The sequence below is a fragment of the Ochotona curzoniae genome, unplaced genomic scaffold, assembly GCF_017591425.1.
Source record: "Ochotona curzoniae isolate NIBS_2020 unplaced genomic scaffold, NIBS_Ocur_1.0 scaffold_4701, whole genome shotgun sequence".
NCBI lineage: Eukaryota > Metazoa > Chordata > Mammalia > Lagomorpha > Ochotonidae > Ochotona > Ochotona curzoniae.
The window spans coordinates 42,596,455-42,617,247 of record NW_024467122.1 but is presented as its reverse complement, the minus strand read 5'-3'; the positions used below and the strand labels follow the sequence as shown (position 1 = coordinate 42,617,247).

Genomic DNA, 20,793 nt, shown 5'->3' with positions numbered 1-20,793 from the left:
GTGCCCACCGTGTGCCAGGCAGTGCTAAACGCTGCAGGGGAGTAGGGATGAACCACTGTAGGCTGCACCCTGATGTACCCACTCCTGTCTTGATATTAGGACCCACAACTACCTCCAGAGCCCCTCAAGTGGTTCTCCAGGGCCCACAGAAACGAGGGCCGGCAGATGGGGCGTCCCTTTACCTCAGAGAAGAAACAAGGTTTTCTAACCACCCCACTTTTTATATCTGGTTCCTCCGCCCCATTTCAAATTCTTGGCGGTAAAAAGTGCATGACGGGTATTCCATATTCCGTAGAACAAACAACCTAAAGTTGTCTTATGAGACGGGCGCAGTATGTCCTAGCGGACGGAAATTCAGCGCAATTTCAGCGCTCGTTCTTAAGAGCGGTAAGTAGCTTGTACTAGCGTAAGATGTGTGTGGTCCAGCAATTTTTAAAATTTGTAAAAGAACGTAGACATTCTCCTAGCACTCTAAAGACGTGACCCTCGCGGCGTTATTGGTAATGTCCAAAGCATTCGAACGTATGTTAATTTTGTAAGGAGAAAGACCTAGAAACTGTTTATTTAAGAACGTAGTTTGTGCTTGCTTGTAGTTGATCCAGATACCTCTGCAATAATTAGAAGAAACGCCGTGAGTCTCCTGCAGCATAGGGAATGAGGCTGCTAGGAAAGGGGTGGAAACGTGTTGCCGTACAGTCTGTTTTGCACAACTTGGCTTTTGGAAAACGTTAATGTATACCCTACTTGAAACTTTTAAAACAAAATAGTTTAACAAAAAGGAACTTTCTGGAAGTTTTTTCTTTTTTAAGAAAAAATAATGAGGCCTTCAGCAGAATAATCTGAGGGGCGCTGGGGACCCACTTTCCAAGGAAATGCTGTGTGTACTGAGCACCTCGGGTATCTGAGACATTTCTTCAGCGCAATAATTTTATTTCTTTGGCCCTTAAGTTATCTAGGTAGATTACACTGTGCTCTGGATTTAGTTTAGAAAATAGAGTCATCACCGATTCAAGTCAAGGGTCTATCACCAGCTACTCATGGCAAGTCAGTTAACAAAACTGGTGGAGAACAAAGGGCGCAAAACTAGGTATGCTGGTGGAAAATTGAAGCAGAGGGTACTGAAAGGGAAAACCGCGGGGTCAGTGTTTGGAATCTGAGGAAGAGTTCACAGGCGCTGTAAAGGAGTACACATCCGCAGTGCTGCCATGCTCTGGGTCCCTGGAGTCCCTGGATTGCCTGCTGACTAGAACACCTCCCCTCCCCCGCCCCTGCTCCCCAGCTCTTCTCCCCTCCCCCCTGCAGAATGCCTGGAGCCCTGCATTCTGGTTCTGTTTTGATACAATCCTCACACTCCCCTCCTTGGATGCCTGTGGGTTACTCTCTGGGTCCCCCCGGAGAGCAGGGACTGCTAGACAGCCACCCCTAGTGCTCAGTCTGAGAGAATGGCCTCAGATGAAAGTAAGTCTGCAGGTGGCAGGGAGGGGTCCCACTGCCCTACGGCCACCCACAACTGCTCTCCTGCTTGGGCGTTCAAATTGGACACTTCCCGTTGGACACAAACTTTTTGGGCTGACTTAAAAGATGTGAGACCCTACCAAAGGCACCCGCCCCTTGAGGAGGGGTAGGGAGCTGGGTTAAGGAAGAGGGTGGATCCTGGCATCTTAGAGGAAACCACCTGAGTCTAGAGAATGGATGGCAGTTGCAACTTGGTTTTCTGGAGAGATGACTTTGCCACAGGGGCAGAGGCATAAGTGTAGGAGTGGTACAGAAAGGGTTCCTGGGGAAGGCCCCAATGTCTGTGTTGTCTTTAGGGAACTGGGGTTTTGTTCCTGGAGAACTGTGTTGGGTGGCACCTCTTTGGTCATGCCAGGGGGAAGGGAGAGTGGTAGTGGCAGGTGGAGGGCAGAGCAGGGGGATGCCTTGAAAGCCCATGAGTGGAATTAGCTGATGTAGAGAGATGTCCTGCTGAAAATAGGACTGGCAGAGGCTTTGCACAGAGCCTCTCCGTTCCTTCCTGCCTCTGAGATGGCTCCTCTTTCTGTGTAGGAACGGTTTTTCTTTGAGAGGCAGAGATTTTTATTCACCAGCCGAGTCCCCAAATGCCCATAGCAGCTGCGTACTGCAAGCAAAGCTGAGAGCTAGGACTCTTCTAGATCCTCCTCTAACCTGAGCCATCACTGCTGCAGAGCTGGGACTGCTGGAGCAGGAAGCTGGAATCACTCCGTGGGGGATGCAGATGTCTTAACCCTTAGGCCAAACACCTGTCTCTGCCCCCGGCTTTTCATGACTCATCTGGGAGGGGAGGAGGTGGCTCATCCCTGGGATGAGAGCTGTGGCTTCCCTAAAATAGTTTCCCTGCCTCTTGTTGTGCACAGCTTCTGACTGTGGTGTCTTCCATGACTCTCTCAGCAGGTCAGGCAGCAAAGCTGGACATTCTTAGTTGGAGGAGTAATCTTTGTGAGACGGGGGAGGGGTGCACCCTGAAATTCACTTCTACAGCTGTTGTTAAAAGTCCTGGGAGGCCCAGGCTCTGATGAACAAAGTATATGGTTGTGTGGGTAGCCCCTGTCTTCGGGAAACTACAAGGCTGCTCTGCAGGAGGGGCTGTTCCCCACTCAGGTCCCTTCCTCACTCTGACCCAGCGTCTTGTGTCTCTCAGATGTTAGGAACACCCAGCAAAAGGACCTCATACAGACCTGGACATGTGCAGGGTGGTTTAAAGCTCTGGAGATGTCCCTTCTCTGGTCATTTCTGGGTCTCTATCTGGTTATCTGGGAATCAAACCTCTAATCCACATACCCGTTCCTGGGAACCGCTCTTCCGTGAGCGGTGGTAGGGACCACAGAAGATCCCAGGGCAGAGTGTGTGGGTTCTGAGTTGTGTTTGGAATGGGTGGGAGTAGGAGGGTGCATGTGGGCGGAGTGTCAGGGGACAGGGCTTCATCCACTGCAGCTTTCCTGGTTGTTTTAGGCGAAGTAACAAAGGAAGGAGGTCTCTAAGATGCCAGCAGGAAAAAGAGCCGGACGTGGGTGCCTAATCTTGAAACCACCTGCTTCTGATGGGCTGGGTGGGTCCCTGGAGAGGGGCCACATGCCTGCCTGGGCTGGCTGCCTTACTGCTCCCAGGCAGCTGTGGGCTGTTGTCTTTGCGGGACAGCCTGTGGGGTTGGCAGGGTCAGACCCACACGGGTGCAGGGTCTGGCTGACAAGGGGGCAGCTCCACTAGCACAGGCCCTCTCTGCTGCTAGTGCAGGTGCCCTGTCTTCCCATCCCTTTCCTTCTGCTGCATTCCCTCCTTCTGTTTGTCTCAACAGCATCTCCATTACCGGGACCGGATATGGCCATGACACCTGGTGCTGCCCTGTCTCCTTTCACTGCACTTCCCTTTCCCTCACCCACTCCTGGCCCCCCGGACCCACCACCCTGGGACCCACCTCCACAGCCCCCTGTGCCTTCAGCATTCTCTCCAGGAAATCCACACCTGCTCTCTGCTTTCCCAGGCCCCGTGTTGATGATGGGGGAGGGGGGACCTGGCCCCCCTGGAGCGGGGGCTGGTAAGGTCACACTCACAGTCAAGACAGAAGGAGGAGCAGCTGAGTCTTCTCAAGCTCACAGCTTGGTCCTCACTCCCACCGCCTTCAACTGGATTGCTGCAGGCACCCCCTGCTGGGGCCCCGTAGCTCCTCACTTGGTCAAAGCCTCTGCTGTGCAGACCATTCTGCCCGCCAAGGCTGCTGCTCTGAGCCAGGAGGGATCCCCAGCCCTTCCTCCTCAGGCTCCCCCAGCAGCTGCCCATCTGGCACCCATGGTACCCCTGGAAAAGGCTTGGCTGGGGTCCCAAGGGGCAGCTGGGGAAGGAGAGCCTGCTCTGGCCAGATCGAAGCCCCCGCTGGGTGCCCTCTCCTATACTTCCAAGGGCGTTTATGAAAACTTCCGTCGCTGGCAGCGCTATAAAGCCTTGGCAGGGAGGCACTTATCCCAAAGTCCTGACACTGAAGCTCTTTCCTGCTTTCTGATGTAAGTGGGTGTGATCGCTGATGAAGGGTCCTAGGGCTGGTAAATATCAGGGACTTCAAGGCTGGAGTCAAAGCTGTTTAGAAGGATTTGAGGCAGGTCTCAAGGGCAATAGAGGTGCTGAAAACAGCAACAATAGAAAATGATAAGGATCAGCCTCTTTGACCACTTCCTGGTGAATTTCAGCTGTCTCCTCTCAGTGACCCCAGAACCCCAGCAGCCCAGGCCAACCTCCTCAGGCTAAAGCTCTAGGAGGCCTTCCATCCTCAAGCAAACAGCACTAATTGGAACTTGGGTCCTGGCTTCAAGCGCCAGGGTCGTCCTCTGCTGTTAGAGCCAGCTTCTGGCCCATCCTGGTCAAGCCCAGGACTCTGTGTGCTGTGCCCCTTCTTTTCTCATCCCCGTTTTGTTCCGGAATAGAACAGGGAAGAAGGTCAAGCTGACTGTTCAAAAACCCAGGCTCTGTCCGGCAGATGTGCGATCCCAGGCAAGACATTGGACATTCTCAGTTTCCATTTTCTTAAAAGAGGGATCAATTGATTATACAACCCTTAAAGGGTCGCCGGGAGACTGATGACCTGATTCCCGGAGGGTACTTCCAGAAGCTTGTTGAAAAAAATGGAATGCAGCAGGATTTTTTTTTTTAAATCTACTGATTTTTTTCTTAATACACATTCTCCTTGAGTTTTTTGAAAATCACTCCCATGCACAGTGCCTGGCTGAGGGACTGCTTTGTTAAATGGTCACTTGTATGATTAATTAAAGGCAATCTGCAAGAGAAATAGGATTCATCCAAGGCCCAGAGTCCTTGCTGAAGAGTGAATGTCCACTTAGCTAAAGAGCATGAGGTCATTGACTGCTCATTATATTTATCAAGCAGTAATTAATCTTCTGGGAATTTTCCTGCTTTCCCACCCAGACCATCTTGCTCCCCTGCAACAGGCACTGGAGCCTCAATGGTTTATGTAAGCCTTTGGATAACACATTAACACATTTTATTGAATTAAAAAAACAACTAAATGCTGCTCTCCCCCAGGGATGGCACTCAACAGTTCCCTGCCCCCTACCTCTCACTGCCACGGCCGCCCTGTCCCTGGAGCACAGGGACAGACAGGCCTCCTTGAGTTCCTAGAGAGGGGGCATCTTACTGCAGCTCCGCCCTCTCTCTGGGCTGGGCTGTTAAGGTTGGGTTGGTGTCCCTTAACTGTTGGTCCTCGCACATTCCTGCTCTCAACCCTCGGGGTTCAAAGTAGGGGCTCCTACAGAGAATAGTTCAGCTTCTGTGCACGGTGCTGGGGTCTCAGGGTGCTGGGGTCTCAGGGTGCTGGGGTCTCAGGGTGCTGCAGGTCATGTTAATAACAAGCTTCCGCAGGTGATTTTCATGCGCAATGTTACACATCAAAGGGAAGTTCGGGGGTGGGGCAGAGGGTCTGACTTTAGACTCCTGAGTTTCTCTGCATGAAAAGGACTCGGGAGTCTTCCAGAAGTCGGTATGTAGCATTGGTGTTTGGTGTTCTAGAGACAAAGATGCTGAAAAACTGACAAACGCCACAAAGCCTTTAGAGACCCTTGTGATTTAGGGAATGCTTTATTATTATTTTAATGCAAGACTCCAAGCATGCTTAAGCCTATTTTATGGCTTAAAGGACAAGTCTTTTCTTCTTAATGTTTAGCTGAGGAACAGCACTGTGGGAGTTAGGGGATGGTTAGTGTGGTTGATTTTAAAAGGTGGGAAGAGGAATCTGATTTTGCACAAGGAACAGAGGAAGGTGAATGAATGGGGGAAAGGCTGAAGTCTCCCCCTTAGAGGGACAGGACAGCCTTGGAAACAGGCTGGGCGTGATGTGGGGTAGGGGTGCGCGTGTGGTAGGTTGCGGGGCAGGTGGATGCAAGGGTGGGAGGCTTACTTTTAGCATGGGACTGAGACTGACCTAATGGGGGGTTTTAGCCCAGTGCTTCGTTCCCTGGCCCGGCTGAAGCCCACTATGACCTTGGAGGAGGGACTGCCCAGGGCTGTACAGGAGTGGGAGCGCACCAGCAACTTTGACCGGATGATCTTTTATGAGATGGCAGAAAAGTGAGTCCAATGAACCCTTTCACCTAAGGGGGGCAGTGTGGCCAAGCTGCAGGGGCAGTCAGGTGATTAAAGGGATGTGAGGACAGGGTACGCAGACTAGGCTAGGGTCTGCTGGATCGCCCTGCTCTCATCACCTGTCATTGTTTTTCTATCTTCTCTACTCTTGCAAGCTCCCCTTTCTCCAGACCCTGCAGGCTTTAGGGTAGGATGGGAGGTCAACCCTACCAGGGAGGGTGTTTTCTTTTCTCAATGGTCAGGTGGCAAGTGGCTGTGAATCCAGAACTCAGGACCATCTCCCCTTTGGCATAGAAGCTCCTTTCCCACTCACTCATCCTAGGAAGGGACTGGTCAGGGAAGGCCAGGGTGGTCACCTTGGTGCTTAGCCCCTATTTCTCCAGGATGATCCTCAGTTCTTTGGCTGTAAGAATAGCAAAACGAACCCTTTCCTCCAAGCCCACCTTCCACGTTCTTCCCCAAGTCTTCTGGGTCAGCTCAGGCTTCCTAGGTTAACCCTGCCAGTTCTCAGCCTCCAGACTTCCAGGTCTCAGCACTGCCTCCCGGAGGACATTGCTTGGAATTGCAACCCAGGTCCTGGCTCAAACATTGAGCCATTCTTTATGGTGGTAGGCAGGTACAGATGAGGCCTGGAGGAGAGGGGCCTGCTTAGGGGATATCCCTGCTGGTTGTTGTGTGTCTGAGTTCAGCATGCCTGTATTAAGTACTGCTGTGTGCAGTCTTTAGTTGGATGGGACAACTACGGAATAGACATGGCAGCCATGGTTGTGTCCTAGAGTTTACAAGCTTCTGGGTCATTCTAGATCATCCATCTCCTGAATGAGTTTCCTCAGCGATGACTGCAAGTATGAAGGGGTGACTTCATGAGATTTCCCTGGAACTATTATTGGGCCACTTGTGAGCAACTACCCCCTGGGTGGCAGAGCTAGGCGGGACTTTGTCTCAACCGGGGCACTTCCTCACCATGTGTGACTGTTGCCCTGTGTCTGGGTTCCTGACGGGACTGATCTCAGCATGGCTTGTTGCTTCCTCACCTTCTGCAGATTCATGGAGTTTGAGGCTGAAGAGCAGATGCAGAACACACAGCTGCTGAATGAGGCCCAGAGCCTGCCTCCTGCAGCCCCTCTGACATGTGATCTCCCAGGGCCCCCGGCCCCTGAGGTTTGCCAGCAGCCAGGTAAGGCTACCCAAGCCCAGCAGAAGCTGTGGACTACAGGCTGCACAGGAGCCAGTCAGATTAGGGATGGCATGGCCCTGGCTTTTGTCAGCTTCCCGGCAGGGGCTGGCATTTGGTGCTCCAAACAAAACACCCCCTAGCAAGCTGGGTTCCATGGTTCCCTGTCCTGAATTAGGTATTGATCATGGCCACGTTAACTATTCTCATCTAGATGTAAGTGCTTAGAAATGGGGGCTGGCTAAGGGAGTTCCGAGATTCCTCCTATAGTGCTGCGTGGACTCTCTGGCTTTTCAGTCTTCTCCCTCGGCTGGCTGCACTCAGTTATCCTGTACCCAGACTGCTGTCCTTAGAGCTGGGAAGCAGAGGCCAAGGCTCGCGTGTCACTTCCTGTTCTGCTTGCCATTTCTTCCCTCAGTATACGTTCCCAAGAAGACCACCTCTAAGGCTCGGGCACCCCGGCGGCGGCAGCGTAAACCCCAGAAGCCTTCGGCTCCTGAGGCACCCAAGGAGATCCCCCCAGAAGCTGTGAAAGAATATATTGACATCATGGAAGGGCTACTGGGGAGTCACCCGACATATGATCCTGGGGAGTCCAGTGGAACCTGGGAACAGGAAGAGGAGCGGCAGGAAGGGCCAGGGGAGGATCCAGATTCTGACTTCTTGAGCTATATCGATGACCTGTGTTCTCAGGAGGTGTTTGTCTCCCAGGTACGCTGGGTTTGAACAGCTCATTTCCAACAGATCCGGGGGGGTAGACACCGTGGGGAACCAAGGATCTGAGATTCTGTGAGAGGTGGTAAGAATTTGGCTTCATCCTGAAACTAAGTGAATGTGTGTAGCTGCTGGCTGGATTATAACCATCCTGGTGGTGGAAGAGGGGTATAAACATGCAGGTTAAATCCTGTCAGACACATCACCTTTCTCTCTTTGCCCCAGGTGGAAGCCGTCATTAACCCTCAATTCCTGGAGGATCTGTTATCCCCGGAACAACAGAGGGATCCCCTGGCCTTGCTGGAGGAGCTGGAAGAGGAGGAACAGCTCACTCTCTCACAGGTAAAGCCTGGGAGACAGGCAGCATTAGAGCGAGGAGAGAGCATGATCTCGTCTAATGCCACATGGTCCCGGGTGCTGTGGCTAGATACAAACAGCTTGGGCTCCGGGTGCAGACCAACAAGGCAGGGGGCTATAACAAACAGGAGAGGAGAGTGGCAGGGCTCAAAGCATGAGGATAAGGCACAAAAAGGTCAGGTATCATCACTCAAACCACTTCCTCTCCTGCCTTGCCCTAAAAAAGCAGCTCCCACCACGCACATGGCTACCCATCTTGCAGCCACGGGCAGAGCTGATTTGTCTCTTCTCTTCCAGCTGGTTCAGAAGCGAATCCTGGCCTTGGAAGAGGAGGATGGGGAGGCGTTTCCAAGTAGCAGTGGTGCTCAATCAGACTCCAGTGCTTCTGTTTCTGATGAGGAGGAAGATGTGGGTGGGCGGCAGCGGCCCTCACCTGGGCCTCGGGGGGTTGGGGGTGCTGTCCGTCTTGGGAAGGCTGCTGCTGCTGCTGCAGGAAAGCGGGCGAGAGAGGTGCATGGTGGGCAGAAGCAAGCCCTTGAGGAACCAAGGGGGGTGCGCAGGGATGGGACCACTCCGCTGTCCTCCAGCAGCTGGGACCTGCAGTTGCAACTTGCAGCTCCGAGGGGAGTTCAGGCACCCCTGGGCACAGAGAGAGAAGGGTCTGGAGGGGTTGGGAATCAGCTCTCTGCACATCCGGGTGACCACGTGGGAAGTGCTGGGAGGCCTGGGTATGGCTTGATGGCCAATAAGACCTCAGAGGCTCTGCCTGGTTGTTGGCAGGAAGGACCCCAGCCTGAGAGAGCTCTTGGTTTTGATGTTGGATCCACAGAGCTGGCTCCTCTGCCTGAGCCCGGATCAGAAAAGCAGGTGGGGGAGCTGCAGGAAGGACAGATGGGGGCCCTTGGAGTGCTTGCTCAAGGGAAGAAGCTTCCAGAAGTGTCCCAGGGGAGCTCTTCCACAGTCAGGTGGGGAGCTGACCCAAGTCCTCTTGTGGTTCCAGGGCACAATCAAAACCATTCCCCAACAGTGGTGAGGGCTGGTGACAGGGCCCCCTTTAGCCTAGACCTGTGGCTGAATAGTGACATGGACAACATAAGCCTGGAGTTGCCCTTACAAATTGAAGAGGTCATACAGAGCTTGCAGGATGGGGCATGTATACCTGAGCTCCTGGGAAGCAGCCAGGCCCTAGGCTCCGAGAGCACAGCACCAGGGGATATGGGCAACGCTGCTGATCCCTGTGGAGGCACAGATGCCACCCCTGCCTTAGAGAAGGAAAATGACTGCAACACCCCAGGACCCCTGCGGCAGGCCAAGAGCCCAGCTGTGAGGTCCGAAGAGGACAAAGCACAAAGCCCTGAGGCCCTTAAGGATCCCAGTGGCTGCTGGCCTGAAGGTTGCTCCCCACTGCTGGCCAGCACAGCTCTTGTCTCCAGCCTGGGGTCTTCGGTGCCTGCAGGCCCAGACGGCTTCCCTTTGGAGACCCCGGAGGCCTCCCTCCCCAGGGCCTGCCAAGTGACAGGGGACCTGCTAGACACCACAGACCAGGTCGACAAACTAGATATTAGAAGTGACTGTGGCCTCCAGCAGGGGCTCAGTAAAGCTACCTGCCCCCCATGTGTCATCCTTAAAGAAGCCCAAGGAGAGGGCAGGGAAGATCTTGCTCCTTTGCAAGAGAATCCAGAGCTTCACGCAGCTGAGGCTTCCAACGTCACATCTCCCCAGGGCCTCGCAGGCACTGCCCCCAAGTGGGGACACCCAGCTGCCCCTCCTGTTAGTCAAAAACACAGCTCACACGGGGCCAGAGGAAAGAAGAAAGAGAAGAGGAGGCAGCAGAGGAAGGAACTGGATGAGGAAGATGAAGAACTTACTCACTTTGCCAACCTTCTGGCCTGTAAACTTAGCTTAGAGCCCAGGGTCCCTGAGCTCAGCCCTCAGCCCACCTCAGGAGGTCAGGGCGTCCAGAAAGCACGTGCACCTCCCTCGGCAGAGGCTAAAGGCCTTGGGAAGCCCGTCTATTCAGCTGCCAAGTCTGGCAAGCGAGTTCTGGTTGGAGGTTCAGCCCCTACTGAAAAGAGAGCCTGCTCAGACACACATCTTGGGGCCTCTGGGGAGGAACCCTCAGCCTTGGGAGTAGTTCCAGCGTCACAGCCGCGTAAGAGGCGGCGTGACGGTTTTGTCACGGGCAGGAGGAAGAAGCGCCGCCGCAGCCAGTAGGGAGTAGCAGCAGGACCATCCCGCCCTGCCTGCCAGCGCTCACAGCTGGAGCCTGCAGGTAGAGGGGCAACCAGCCTCTGCCCAGTGTGATTTTGTTGTTCCAGTGGAAGTGGCGAGCAGGTGGTTCCTTTGTTCAGAAGTGACTGGGATGGTACTTATGGAAACAGTTGTGTGGCAACAAGAAAAATAAATATCTTTTTTGCTGTTGTAAGATAGCCTCAATGTGCTTTTCTTTGCGAAGAGCGTCTTCGCCGTGTGAAGCATGGAAGTAGCGGTGGACACCCTGCCTTGCCTCCAGCCTTACCTGGCGACTCACTGGCTCTTGGGTCCCCAAACAGGGGTCTGGCATCTCCCGAGACCACTGAACTCGCTGCCTCTTCCCAAGCCTGGATCTGGCCTCAGAAGGCTGATCTGCCTTACTCTGCCTTTAAGTCTGTCGATGGAAAATATGCTTTTTTCTTTTTCATGCTGTCTCACTAGGATAAGAAATCTAATTCTCTAAATCTAACTAACTTCTTGTAATTGTGTCCAGATATAGCCCCTCTCCGGGGCTTTGTTTTCTCCTGGCAGGCAGGGAGGCCATCCTATGTAGTTGGTCCCACCAGCCAGGAGGCTGTATTTGCATCAAGCCTCAATGGGATTCTTTCAGGCAGGACGGTATTAAAGCTGTTTTTTAATCTCTTGTGAGACAAAGCAAGAGGGAATAGTATGGAAGGGTTGAAAGAGGTTCATGAGGCAGGAGATGCCAACATGAGAGGGAGACATGAAGTCTCTTGCAGGGGATGACTTCTGTATAGGAGGGAGTCCTGACCAATCAGGGAATGAGAAAAATTTGTTTTAAAAATTTGTGCTAAGGAGGGGCCTGGAGCAATACCCTAGTGGCTAAATCTTCGCCTTGCAAGCACCAGGGTCTCCCTTACGGTGCCGGTTCAAGTCCCAGCTGCTCTACTTCTCTTCCAGCTCCCTGCTTGTGGCCTGGGAAAGCCATGGAGGATGGATGGCCCAGAGCCATCCTGCACCTGCGCGGGAGACCCAGAAGCTCCTGGTTCCTGATCGGCTGTTTTGGCTGTTGAGGTCACTTGGGAGTGAACTAGCAGAAGATTTTTCTCTCCTTCTATCTGTAAATCTGCCTTTACAACCGTGGCTAACGGGTCTGACCTTTGGAAACTTGTGCATCTTCCAAGGGTATCCTGCAACTATTTATCCCAACTATGATACCATCAATGTGACTGAGCTTCGTTTTTTTTTTAATAGATATAGATATAGATTTATATTTATATATAAAATAGTTTCTTACAAAAAAAACCAAAACAAAAATCAAAATCAACTTAAACAAACAAACATCAACAATGAAACTCAAAAAGGAGCAGAGATGGGGTTGAGGCATGGGGTAGGCTCCTGGCGCTGCCCTGAGTCTGTGGGGCCGGATTCAAGCCGCGGGGGTGGGGCTGGGGCTGAGGTGCTCAGTCGCCCTTCTGCTTGGGCGCCTGTACAGTGCCGTTGGCCAGAGCACTGGGGCTGCCAGGGGACGAGGCATTTTGCATCTGGGAGGGGCCTCGAGGGGTGTGTGGGGGCCGCAGGTAAGTGCTGAAGAGCTTTCCATAGAGTGGGTCGTGGAGGGAGAAGTTCTGGAACTGACCTGGACAAATAAGCAAAAAGACCTAAGAATGAGGGCCTGAGGAGGGCACACCTGTGATTTTCTTAGAATGAACACATCCCCCCATCCTCAGATCTAACTTGTCAGTCCAAGGTTTGGGTCGTTTCTTCCTCTCCTGCTGGTTCCTCCTAGCCATAGCCTCTACAAGGTTCTCAGGCCTGGGACACTACCCCTCCTTCCCGCCTGGCCCAGGGCTTTCTTCTTCAAGCCTCAGTACCAGTAATGCACCTGAGTGCCTGTGCAGGGCCCGGGGCACCATGACTCACAGAGGGATAAGCCTTGGCTGGGTCCTGCCCGGCATAGCTCAGCATGCAAAGTCGTGGCAGCAGGGCGGGGTGAACCCAGTAGCAGGTGCAGGATGGTGCTGAAGCCATCTTGGTACAGCAGGCGGCCGGGCCCCTCTGCCTGCTCTTCAGCAAACAGCTTGGAAAAGAAAGGAAGGCAAGTCAAATTCTGTCCTGATGCTGTCGCTTCCAGCTGCCCAGCAGGTCTGCTCCTTCCCTTCCAGAAGTGCCATGCCAAGGTCCTGCCTGATGGCAAACTTCCTTGCTCCTGCCCTCTTCCTGTCGGGCTCTCAGCATGGAGACACTGGGGCTCTGCAGTTGCAGTGCTGTGGTATTGGGCAGGATGCCAAACACCTCCTCTCCATAAGCTACCGGACATAACCCACCAGCCAGTCTCATGGGGTGGGATGAACAATCACCAGGTACCTCCCCCCATCCAGTACCTCAAATGCCAGGCGAGTCAGCTCCTCCAGGCTCCTGCCCCCATCCAGAGCTGCCAGTGCCAGTGCCACATCTCGGAAGTCCACCAAACCCTGGGCATCCTGTGAGTAGGAGGGAAATGAGGGCAATGTAGGGGGCAGGGCATCTCCCTGCCTCTTCTTGGCAGGGACTGGTGCAGTGCCCCTGCCTGCTCTTCCTAGCTTCGCAAACCGACAGTGCTTCAGAAACCGTGACGCTTGTCTGAGGTCACAGGCCTGCTCAGACTATGCCATCACCATTACCGCTGCCCGTGAGGGGATCTCCAGGAATGTTCAGGGAATCCCTCAGACAGGCCTCAAAGTTACCACCAACTTCCTGACACAGCCCAGAAGGGGCATTCCTGTCCCCAAGCTGGATGAACTGGTTCTCTCTGACTCAGCCCATGTGGGAGAACTGGTCCAACACCCTTGGAAGGAGGCCACTGGCCCCACTGCTGACAAGAACCCAGGAGGGATGGCTGCTGCACCAGCTCTCACGTGGCGTTTGCGTTTGAAGTTCCGCTCTGCTGCAAGTGAGGGGCGAAAGCAGGAGAATCAGCCCCCCATCTAAATAAGCGTGGCACTGCTTATTTCCTCAGAGCATGTTGGGGAGCACGGTTTGCTTCTTAAAGCAGAAAGATGAAGACCATGGCTGGCCTTATGGATGCTAACAATCTTCTCTATCTTTGCAATCTGAAAGGAGAACCTGTTTAATTCCTGGGAAACAGATCGCCAAGATGCTTTAGAAAATCAAGCATCACCTAGAGAACTTACAGGTTTTTAAAAAGGCCCTTACCCAAAGCCCCATAGGGTTTCCCAACTTTGCCTCTTGAAAATGGATTCAGAGACTTATGGACACTGAGGCTTGGTGATGTCTCCTTCATTTTTTTTCTCATAATAGTCTTAAAAAAAAAAAGACTCAGAGTCCAGGCTAATCCTTCACTTCAGAGTGCTGGCATCCCATATGGGTACCAGCCAGTTCCCATCCAGCTCCCTGCTTATGGCCTGGAAAGCAGTCGAGGATGGCCCAAAGCCTTGGGACCCTGCACCCGCATGGGAGACCAGAGATCAGATCTGTTCAGCTCTGGCTGTTGCAGGCACTTGGGGAATGAACCAGCAGATGCCGAATCTTTGTCTTTCTTCTTCTCCTCTCTCTAAAATCTGCCTTTCCAGTTAAAAAAAATATATATATATATTATATATATTATATATATATATATATATTTTGCTTCACAAGTGGCTGCAATGGCCAGAGCTGAGCAGATCTGAAACCAGGAGCCTCTTCTGGGTCTCCCATGCAGGTGCAGGGTTCCAAGGCTCTGGGCCATCCTCAATTGCTTTCCCAGGCCACAAGCAAGGAGATAGAAGGGAAGTGGAACAGCTGGGATACAAATTGGCAACCATATGGGATCCCAGGTGCATGCAAGGCAAGGACTTTAGCCACTAGGCTACTGTGCCAGACCCAAGAACATATCTTAAAAAAACAGTGACTCTCCCAGTGTTTCTCAGTAGATGCCCATCTAGCCACAGCTGCTACGATACTCAGCGTAGAAGCCAGGGGATGGCCATGTGACCATGACGCCACGAGGGTATTATGGTCCTTCCATCCCACGTGTATCAGTGGAAGAGCAAGCCTTCAGCTCTGCCCTCTGCCTTCTAGCTCAGTTACCTGCTGGAAATAGCGGAAGGCACCAGCCACCGTCTGGGGGTCAGAGAGCTGCAGCTGCCTGGCAAACTCCTCCTGGTTGATCATTCGGCTCCGGCCTGGCTCTGCCCCCGCGTCCACACAGCCGGGGGACAGCCTGCAACGGGATTGTTGGAGGCAAAGGGCCACTCGGTTTCCTTCTGGCCACACCGTGCAGCAGCAGGACCCTGGGCTGCCCCAAAAGTGCTTCCCGCGCATGCTCTGATCTTGCTTTGCTGAGATGGTTCAACTCACAGTCCTTTGAAAGTCCTTTACGCCTTCCTCACCTGCATTATTACACATGCTACACTCTTACATTATTGCACATCCCACTGTTTCTCCACCCACGCCCCGTTTTTAACTCCATTATCTTTTAAAAATCCTTCTATCTTTCTACTTTATAAAATGCTTTTCTCCCTCCCACTTCTCTGCTTTTTTCTGGGGTGCTTGTCCCCTCCTATTCAAGGCCACTTACCCAGCCTTGCGAAGCACTCTTCCCAGCTCCCAGAGCTGTGGTTCCAATGCCACCTTCAGCCGGCCCACCACAATCACAGGCAAGCTCCCTACGAACTCACACTCGGTGGCTGGAATGCCCAGGGCCCTAGGGGATGAAGCAGGCCGGGATGAAAGAGAGGGGAAACAGGAGAAGCCGCTGAGGGCTTCCGGCTGAGCCTGCTGTTGACCAGGGAGACAGGTCAGACCCCTTTAATTATCCCCTGCTGAATTTCACCATTGGTTAGTGTGTCCCTTTGCTCACTCCCCTTTCTCGGCCTCAGAACTCCGCCTGTCGGTCCCCTTCTTGTAACTGCTCCACCCTGGGTATCAGCTCCAGGAAATAGTTTGTGCAATACTCACTGTGCCATGACCCTCTGGACATTGTTAGCATAGAGGGTGGGGTCCCTGCTCTCCTCCGGGCTGGGGTGATACACAGGGAGGAACTGAAGCACAGACACACGCAGTTCTTATCAAAGTGAGGGTTGACCCCTCCCACCCTGTTTTTCCAGGCTCCTCCCGCCCGGCCCACAGTGGCTGGGGCCAATACCTCCACATCCACGATGCTGCAGGGCTGTGAGGCTGTGAGCCACAGGACTTTGAGTCTAAGGGAACAGAGATTAGGGTGCTCACCACTCTGCCTGGAGCATAGAGGGGTAGGAAAGTTCTGCCCGCCCATTACACATGCAGATGCCTAGTCACACAGCCAGCTGGGGGGAGCTGCAGCTGGCAGAGCAAGTGAAGGCTCAGAGACGAGCTGCTGGCTAGGGGAACGGCAAGCAGTGCATCTTGTGGTGGCTGACCGAGGGGAGAGAGCCCTTAGGAGACGTTGGGGAGGAAAAAAAGGAGCTGCTGTGACAGTAGCCACGATGGGGGTGGGACTGTTGAAAGCACTGTCGGGCTCCTCTGGGAGACTACAGAAGAAAGGGGTGCCTCCTTCTGCACAGTTCCCAGTGAAAGAGGAGGGGCTAGGAATTCTCACAGACCCTGCTGTCATCCCTAGTCCCAAGGACCCCAGAACTCACACGCCAGGGCCCCTCCACGCCCAGCTGGTGGTGTCCTGGGGAGAAGCACAGGTTGGGGCAGATGAGTGCACCTTTTGTGGAGTCGGCCAATCCTTACTGTGCAGAGGCCTCCAGCCCACTTCCGGTGCCACCTCCTCCCCAACCCAACAGTCACAGTTTTCACTGGTTCCCGTGTTGGCCACGCACCCCTGCCTCCCCCTGCCATTTCTTCTTGGACCGAGACTCACCAGACTGTTGGGATAGCGGATGAGGACGGGCTGCACAGGAACCCCTGCGATGAAGGCTCCTAAATCCCAGTCCCAGCCCACCCCCAAGGCAGAGGTTAGCGCATGGACACAGTCAGAGGCACCAAGTGCAGGGGGCCGGGACAGTTCTCGAGTGAGACCTGGCGCTGTGGTGTTCAGTCATTTTCTCTGAAACTCCTGGCCTTGTCAGCCTTAGCTAGCAGCTCCCGTGTCCTTCCTCTCCCAACCCTCCCTACCCTGTGGGTTTGCCAGGAATCCCCACATCTGTGCCTCCGTTTGCCCACTGCCCTACCACCCACTTCCCTTCCATTTACCTGGTTTGAACTTAAGCAAAGCCTTCTTGTTGGAACAGGTGCCCTCAGGAAAGAAGAGCACCTGGGAGGCAAAAAAAAAAAACCCCAAAGAGGCAGCAAGAGGTGAGGAGGGTGGAGGCGGAGGAGAGGATGGCGTCTGCGGGGGAGGTCGGAAGACCCTTACCCACCTGGGGCCACTTGCCTCCTGAGGTGGCACGCCTTCGGACCTCCTCCACCACTCTACGCCGGGAAGCTGGGTCATGGCGGGAGACTAGGATGGCTTGGTTGAATCGAAGGAGGGCTGGGGTTGGGAAAAGATATGGGGAGGAGTCACAGGGTTCCCATGGATTGCGGAGGGAGGGTATGGACACACATAACCTTCTGTTCCTCACAAGAGAGGGTTCCCAGCTACTGCTATGCCCTGGGGGACAACCCCTGTTGTCCTTCTAGAGAAGTGAGCAGGGCTGCCCCCAACATCTGCTCAGTGGGCCCCTGCACTGGGAGCCTGGCGTGTAAGTGGGGGAGGTTTACATTTCACTGTGCAACATTCCGTATCTCTTCGGAAAACTTGTCCCCTCTCCCTTTCACATGCATCTCAGCTGCTGCCTTTTCCCTTTTCTTTGCCTGCAACTGTCACCCTGCCTGCCCCCTCTCCCCCACCAACTCTCTTACCTCCGATGACAGGCACAGAGAGGTTCTCAGCTCTGGACACGACCTTGGGCAGGTCACAGGGCAGCAGGACAATGGGGTCAAAGAAAGTGGAATGGGGGGCAGCAACAAGGACTGGGGCTTGAAGGCGGGAGGCCCGCTGGCCCCGAACACGAATCCGGAGGAAGCCCAGTAGGAAGAAGAGGAGGCGGCTCAGGCCCAGCACCCCGTTGTGGCACACAGTCCTGCCAGAGTGAGGCGGGGTGACAGTGGAGGGGGTGTGCTGGCCCTCACCCAGCCAGCAGAATTGGGTATCCCTCTTTTGCCCACATGGATATTTTTGGTCACTGGACTGGGGGCGGTGGCCCCTCTGGGACAGGTTCAGGTCACATCGCTCAGAGGAGAGGTCCTGGATACCTGGTTGGAGCTGGCTGACTCATCTCACCTACCCAGGCTGGGCAGGCTGGCTTCCAAACCCTCCCCCATCTTCCTCTCAAAGGGGGAGCAATAAGAAAAACAAAAAAGGGGTCTCTGGAACCGGCCCCCCACCCCCACTTACTTCCTCCATCCCGTGATTGGCTCTTGAAGCTGCTCCTCCGTGAGACCAGCTACTTGCAGCCAGGCAAAGGGCCAGAGGAGAAAGAGGACGATGAAGGCCAGAAACACTCGGATGGGGGCCAGCAGTGCCCCCAGGAGGCAGAACTGCGGAGGGTGGGAGAGAATGCCACTGCAGAGCTGGGAGACGATGCTCCACCCGACCCCAGGGACCCCACTCTCGCACAAGGAAGGACCCAGGAGCAGAGAGCCATCATCCCCTGCAGGTGATGAGTGGTATGGGAACAGGAGAGGTGGCAGGGATCCAAGTGAAATGAAAACATCAATGAGGGCAAGAGGGTAACGATCCCGCCTATAAAGGCGAATGCATAAACTGTAACTAAGAACATCCATGAGAAAAGCAGTGTGAGAGCGCCTAGCCCTGGGTTTGATGTGGAATCGGCTGGAGACAGGCCCTCCTCCCCCACATCCCTTTCCATAAATAGCTCCTATCTCCAAGAGAAACCAGGTGCACGACTCTTTCCACTTTGGGCCTGCAAGGCAGAGGGCTGCGGCCTTGGTCAGTCCTAGCACTGCCCAATAGCCATTCCGAAGTACTGGGGGTTGGAGATGAGGAAAAGGGGGAGGGTGTCGGTGAAGCGCTCGAGCCACCCCACCAGGGATTGCCATAAGCCAGGGTAACTCCAGATGCTGCCTCCGCTCCCAGGGAAACAGCAGGTAAACAGACCTAGCCCCTAGAGCCCGCCTCAGGGGAGGTGATGACAGCAGGCACCTTGAACACTCCCTCCCCAACACCACCTCCACTTCCTGTAGCCAACCCCCTTTCGAGCATCCCTGCCCCCACCGGGAGGTGCTGCAGTGCAGGGGGTGGGAGCGCGGGAGGGGACAGGAAGAGGGGATGATGGAAGGGCACGGGGATGCACACCTCGGGTCCAGTACCGTCCTCTCTCCGAGCCAGAGCCCGGAGAGGCCGTGCACCCGCCCCCGCCCTACCCCGGCTTCCCCGAGCCTCCATCCTAGTCCTTCAGCTTCGCAGGATGTAGCCCGCATTCCCTAGGGGGTCCCCTATAATCCTCCATCCTTATCTACTCGAATCTTCCGCACCTACGAGCTGATCCATCGCGTCCCCCTCCAGGGGCTCCTGCTCACACCTTCAGCCACCCCCACGTGCGCACCTTTGGGCGCCCACTGCGCGAGCAGCGCAACCACCCCCTTCCCGGATCCCCAAACTCCATCCTTTGGCAAGGGCTCTAAACGGCCCCGTCTTCCTCGGCCCTCAAGTCCTCCCGACGCCCCCTGCCCACGCCTTACCTTAACCCTCTGGAGCCGGGAGAGATGTAACTCGTGCACGAAGGGGTTGGGGGGCGTTGGGGGCTCGGGGGTGGCATCGACAGGAGCCCAGTCGCCCGCACTTCCCTGACTCATGGCGGGAGGAGGTGGGCGGCAGGGGGCCCCGACCCCGGCCCCCGGCCCCGCTCTGCAGAGCAGCGGCTGCTCCTGCGGCAGCGGCGGCGCTCTGGCCCGGGCCCCGCCTGGCGCTGGCCGCCGAGGGGCGGGGAGCCGGCGGCGCGGCCCGGCCCGCCCGCGTTGTCAGGGCGCCGGCCGACGGGGCGGGGCTTGCAGCGCTCCGGCATCCCGCTCCTCGGTGCGGCTCGCCGTGCCCGCAGCCCCTACGACCATTGTTCCGCCGAGGCCGTGGTGGCCCTTGGAGGGGAGGGCCTGCGAACGTCCCTCTTGGAGCACGTCTCCCGCTCGGGCCGCGAGATGCGCGCGGAGCTGAGGGCGCCCCGAGGGCCTCGGCGGGGCGGCGAGGTCACGGCGGGCTCGGAGGGGGGCCTGTCGGCCAGGAGGGAACCGAGCGGTGGCTGTGCGTCCCGCGCCCAGGCCCGCGGCTGTACGGAAAGTCGGATGCTTTGGGGCCGCCGCCCCTCCTGGGAGGCCGGCCACCCGGGCTTCCAGGTCGGGGCGACGCCATGGCGCGCAGCCTCGCGGCGTCGGCGCCCCCTGACGGCCCGCGTGGCGCCTGCCAGTGTCGTCTTCCCCGGCCGCCTGCCCTGCGCCGAGCCAGTGGTCGTTGGTTTGAGAACTGACCATTAGGGTCCCCCTGGGAGCGGGTCCGACGGTGAGGGAGTATGTGGCTGGCCGTCACTCAACGGCCCCCCCCCCGCCCCTCAAGCTCTTTTCAGCTTCCTGGTTTTCAGGCTGAGGTGAGAACAGGGATCAAGGGATTGGGGGTGGACTTTGAGATCCGTCACCGGTGTTCATACAATAAAACATAAATAACGTGCGACCGACGAAGACCTACAAGCTCCATGGCTCATGGACAGAAACTGCCTACAACCTGTTAGGGTTACAAGCAGGCACTGACTGGCCTAAAGGTGTGTGTGAGGTGCCGAAGAACAAAGGAGAAACAGGCCTTGGGAGCAGCCAGAATCTACGCATCAAAAGTCCTGGGAGGCCCCTCGCCTTGTGAGTGGGTCCCAGCCTGCCTCTGGGGACTCCTCTTGGGGATCTTCTCAGCCCTGTGCCAAGGGAGAGCTATTTGGGCCAGTAACACTGTGCTGATAAACCTGGGGAGGAATTTCGCACATTCTGCGCCCAGGGATCTCCCAGAGGAGAGAGAGAGAGGGAGAAGCAGGCATTGTGGGCGCACAGTCTAAAGACCAGCCTGAATGCTCTGTTGTTCGCGGAGGTGCCCGCCTGGCCGGCCAGGCATACTTATTTTCTTACTCTTGGTTGGGTTGCCGCCTGCTGCCCATCTCTGGCTCACCCTTGAAATTCTTTTCTTAGGAGAAGATGAGGACCTACTGCTGTTCTCAGCTTTCTTGGGTAACAAGCTTGCTTTGTGCCAAGGAGTGGCAGCTAGGGGAACTGAAGGAAGCAAGTGT

General features: G+C 55.2%; 2 protein-coding genes across 2 annotated transcripts; one reads left to right on the top strand and one right to left on the bottom strand.

Annotated features, from left to right (window-relative positions):
- Positions 1–1,442: 1,442 nt before the first annotated feature.
- Positions 1,443–10,564, top strand: NUTM1 (NUT midline carcinoma family member 1). Its single transcript, XM_040968435.1, has 7 exons — positions 1,443–1,458; positions 3,314–4,016; positions 5,962–6,090; positions 7,149–7,282; positions 7,698–7,990; positions 8,219–8,335; positions 8,648–10,564. Exons 1-7 carry the CDS (start codon positions 1,443–1,445, stop codon positions 10,562–10,564), a joined length of 3,309 nt encoding a protein of 1,102 aa, XP_040824369.1.
- Positions 10,565–11,796: 1,232 nt separating this feature from the next.
- Positions 11,797–19,435, bottom strand: LPCAT4 (lysophosphatidylcholine acyltransferase 4). Its single transcript, XM_040969562.1, has 14 exons — positions 19,217–19,435; positions 17,910–18,052; positions 17,375–17,595; positions 16,891–17,003; positions 16,724–16,784; positions 16,392–16,450; positions 16,165–16,199; positions 15,690–15,744; positions 15,503–15,585; positions 15,123–15,248; positions 14,633–14,765; positions 12,949–13,047; positions 12,488–12,644; positions 11,797–12,203 (listed from the first exon to the last, which is right to left on the bottom strand). The coding sequence occupies exons 1-14, from the start codon at positions 19,328–19,330 to the stop codon at positions 12,028–12,030; spliced, it is 1,575 nt and encodes a 524-aa protein (XP_040825496.1). The 5' UTR covers positions 19,331–19,435; the 3' UTR covers positions 11,797–12,027.
- Positions 19,436–20,793: the final 1,358 nt, after the last annotated feature.

What these genes read in the sequence shown, in the direction of transcription:
- NUTM1 (XM_040968435.1), top strand. An exon ending in GCTCTTTCCTGCTTTCTGAT is followed by an intron (nt 4,017 to 5,961) that starts GTAAGTGGGTGT and finishes GGGGGGTTTTAG; the next exon opens with CCCAGTGCTTCGTTCCCTGG. An exon ending in TTTTATGAGATGGCAGAAAA is followed by an intron (nt 6,091 to 7,148) that starts GTGAGTCCAATG and finishes CACCTTCTGCAG; the next exon opens with ATTCATGGAGTTTGAGGCTG.
- LPCAT4 (XM_040969562.1), bottom strand. Translation starts at nt 19,330, where the DNA reads ATGAGTCAGGGAAGTGCGGGCGACTGGGCTCCTGTCGATGCCACCCCC. An exon ending in GCGTGGAGGGGCCCTGGCGT is followed by an intron (nt 15,745 to 16,164) that starts GTGAGTTCTGGG and finishes CTGTTCCCTTAG; the next exon opens with ACTCAAAGTCCTGTGGCTCA. An exon ending in CAGCCAAGGCTTATCCCTCT is followed by an intron (nt 12,204 to 12,487) that starts GTGAGTCATGGT and finishes TTATTTGTCCAG; the next exon opens with GTCAGTTCCAGAACTTCTCC.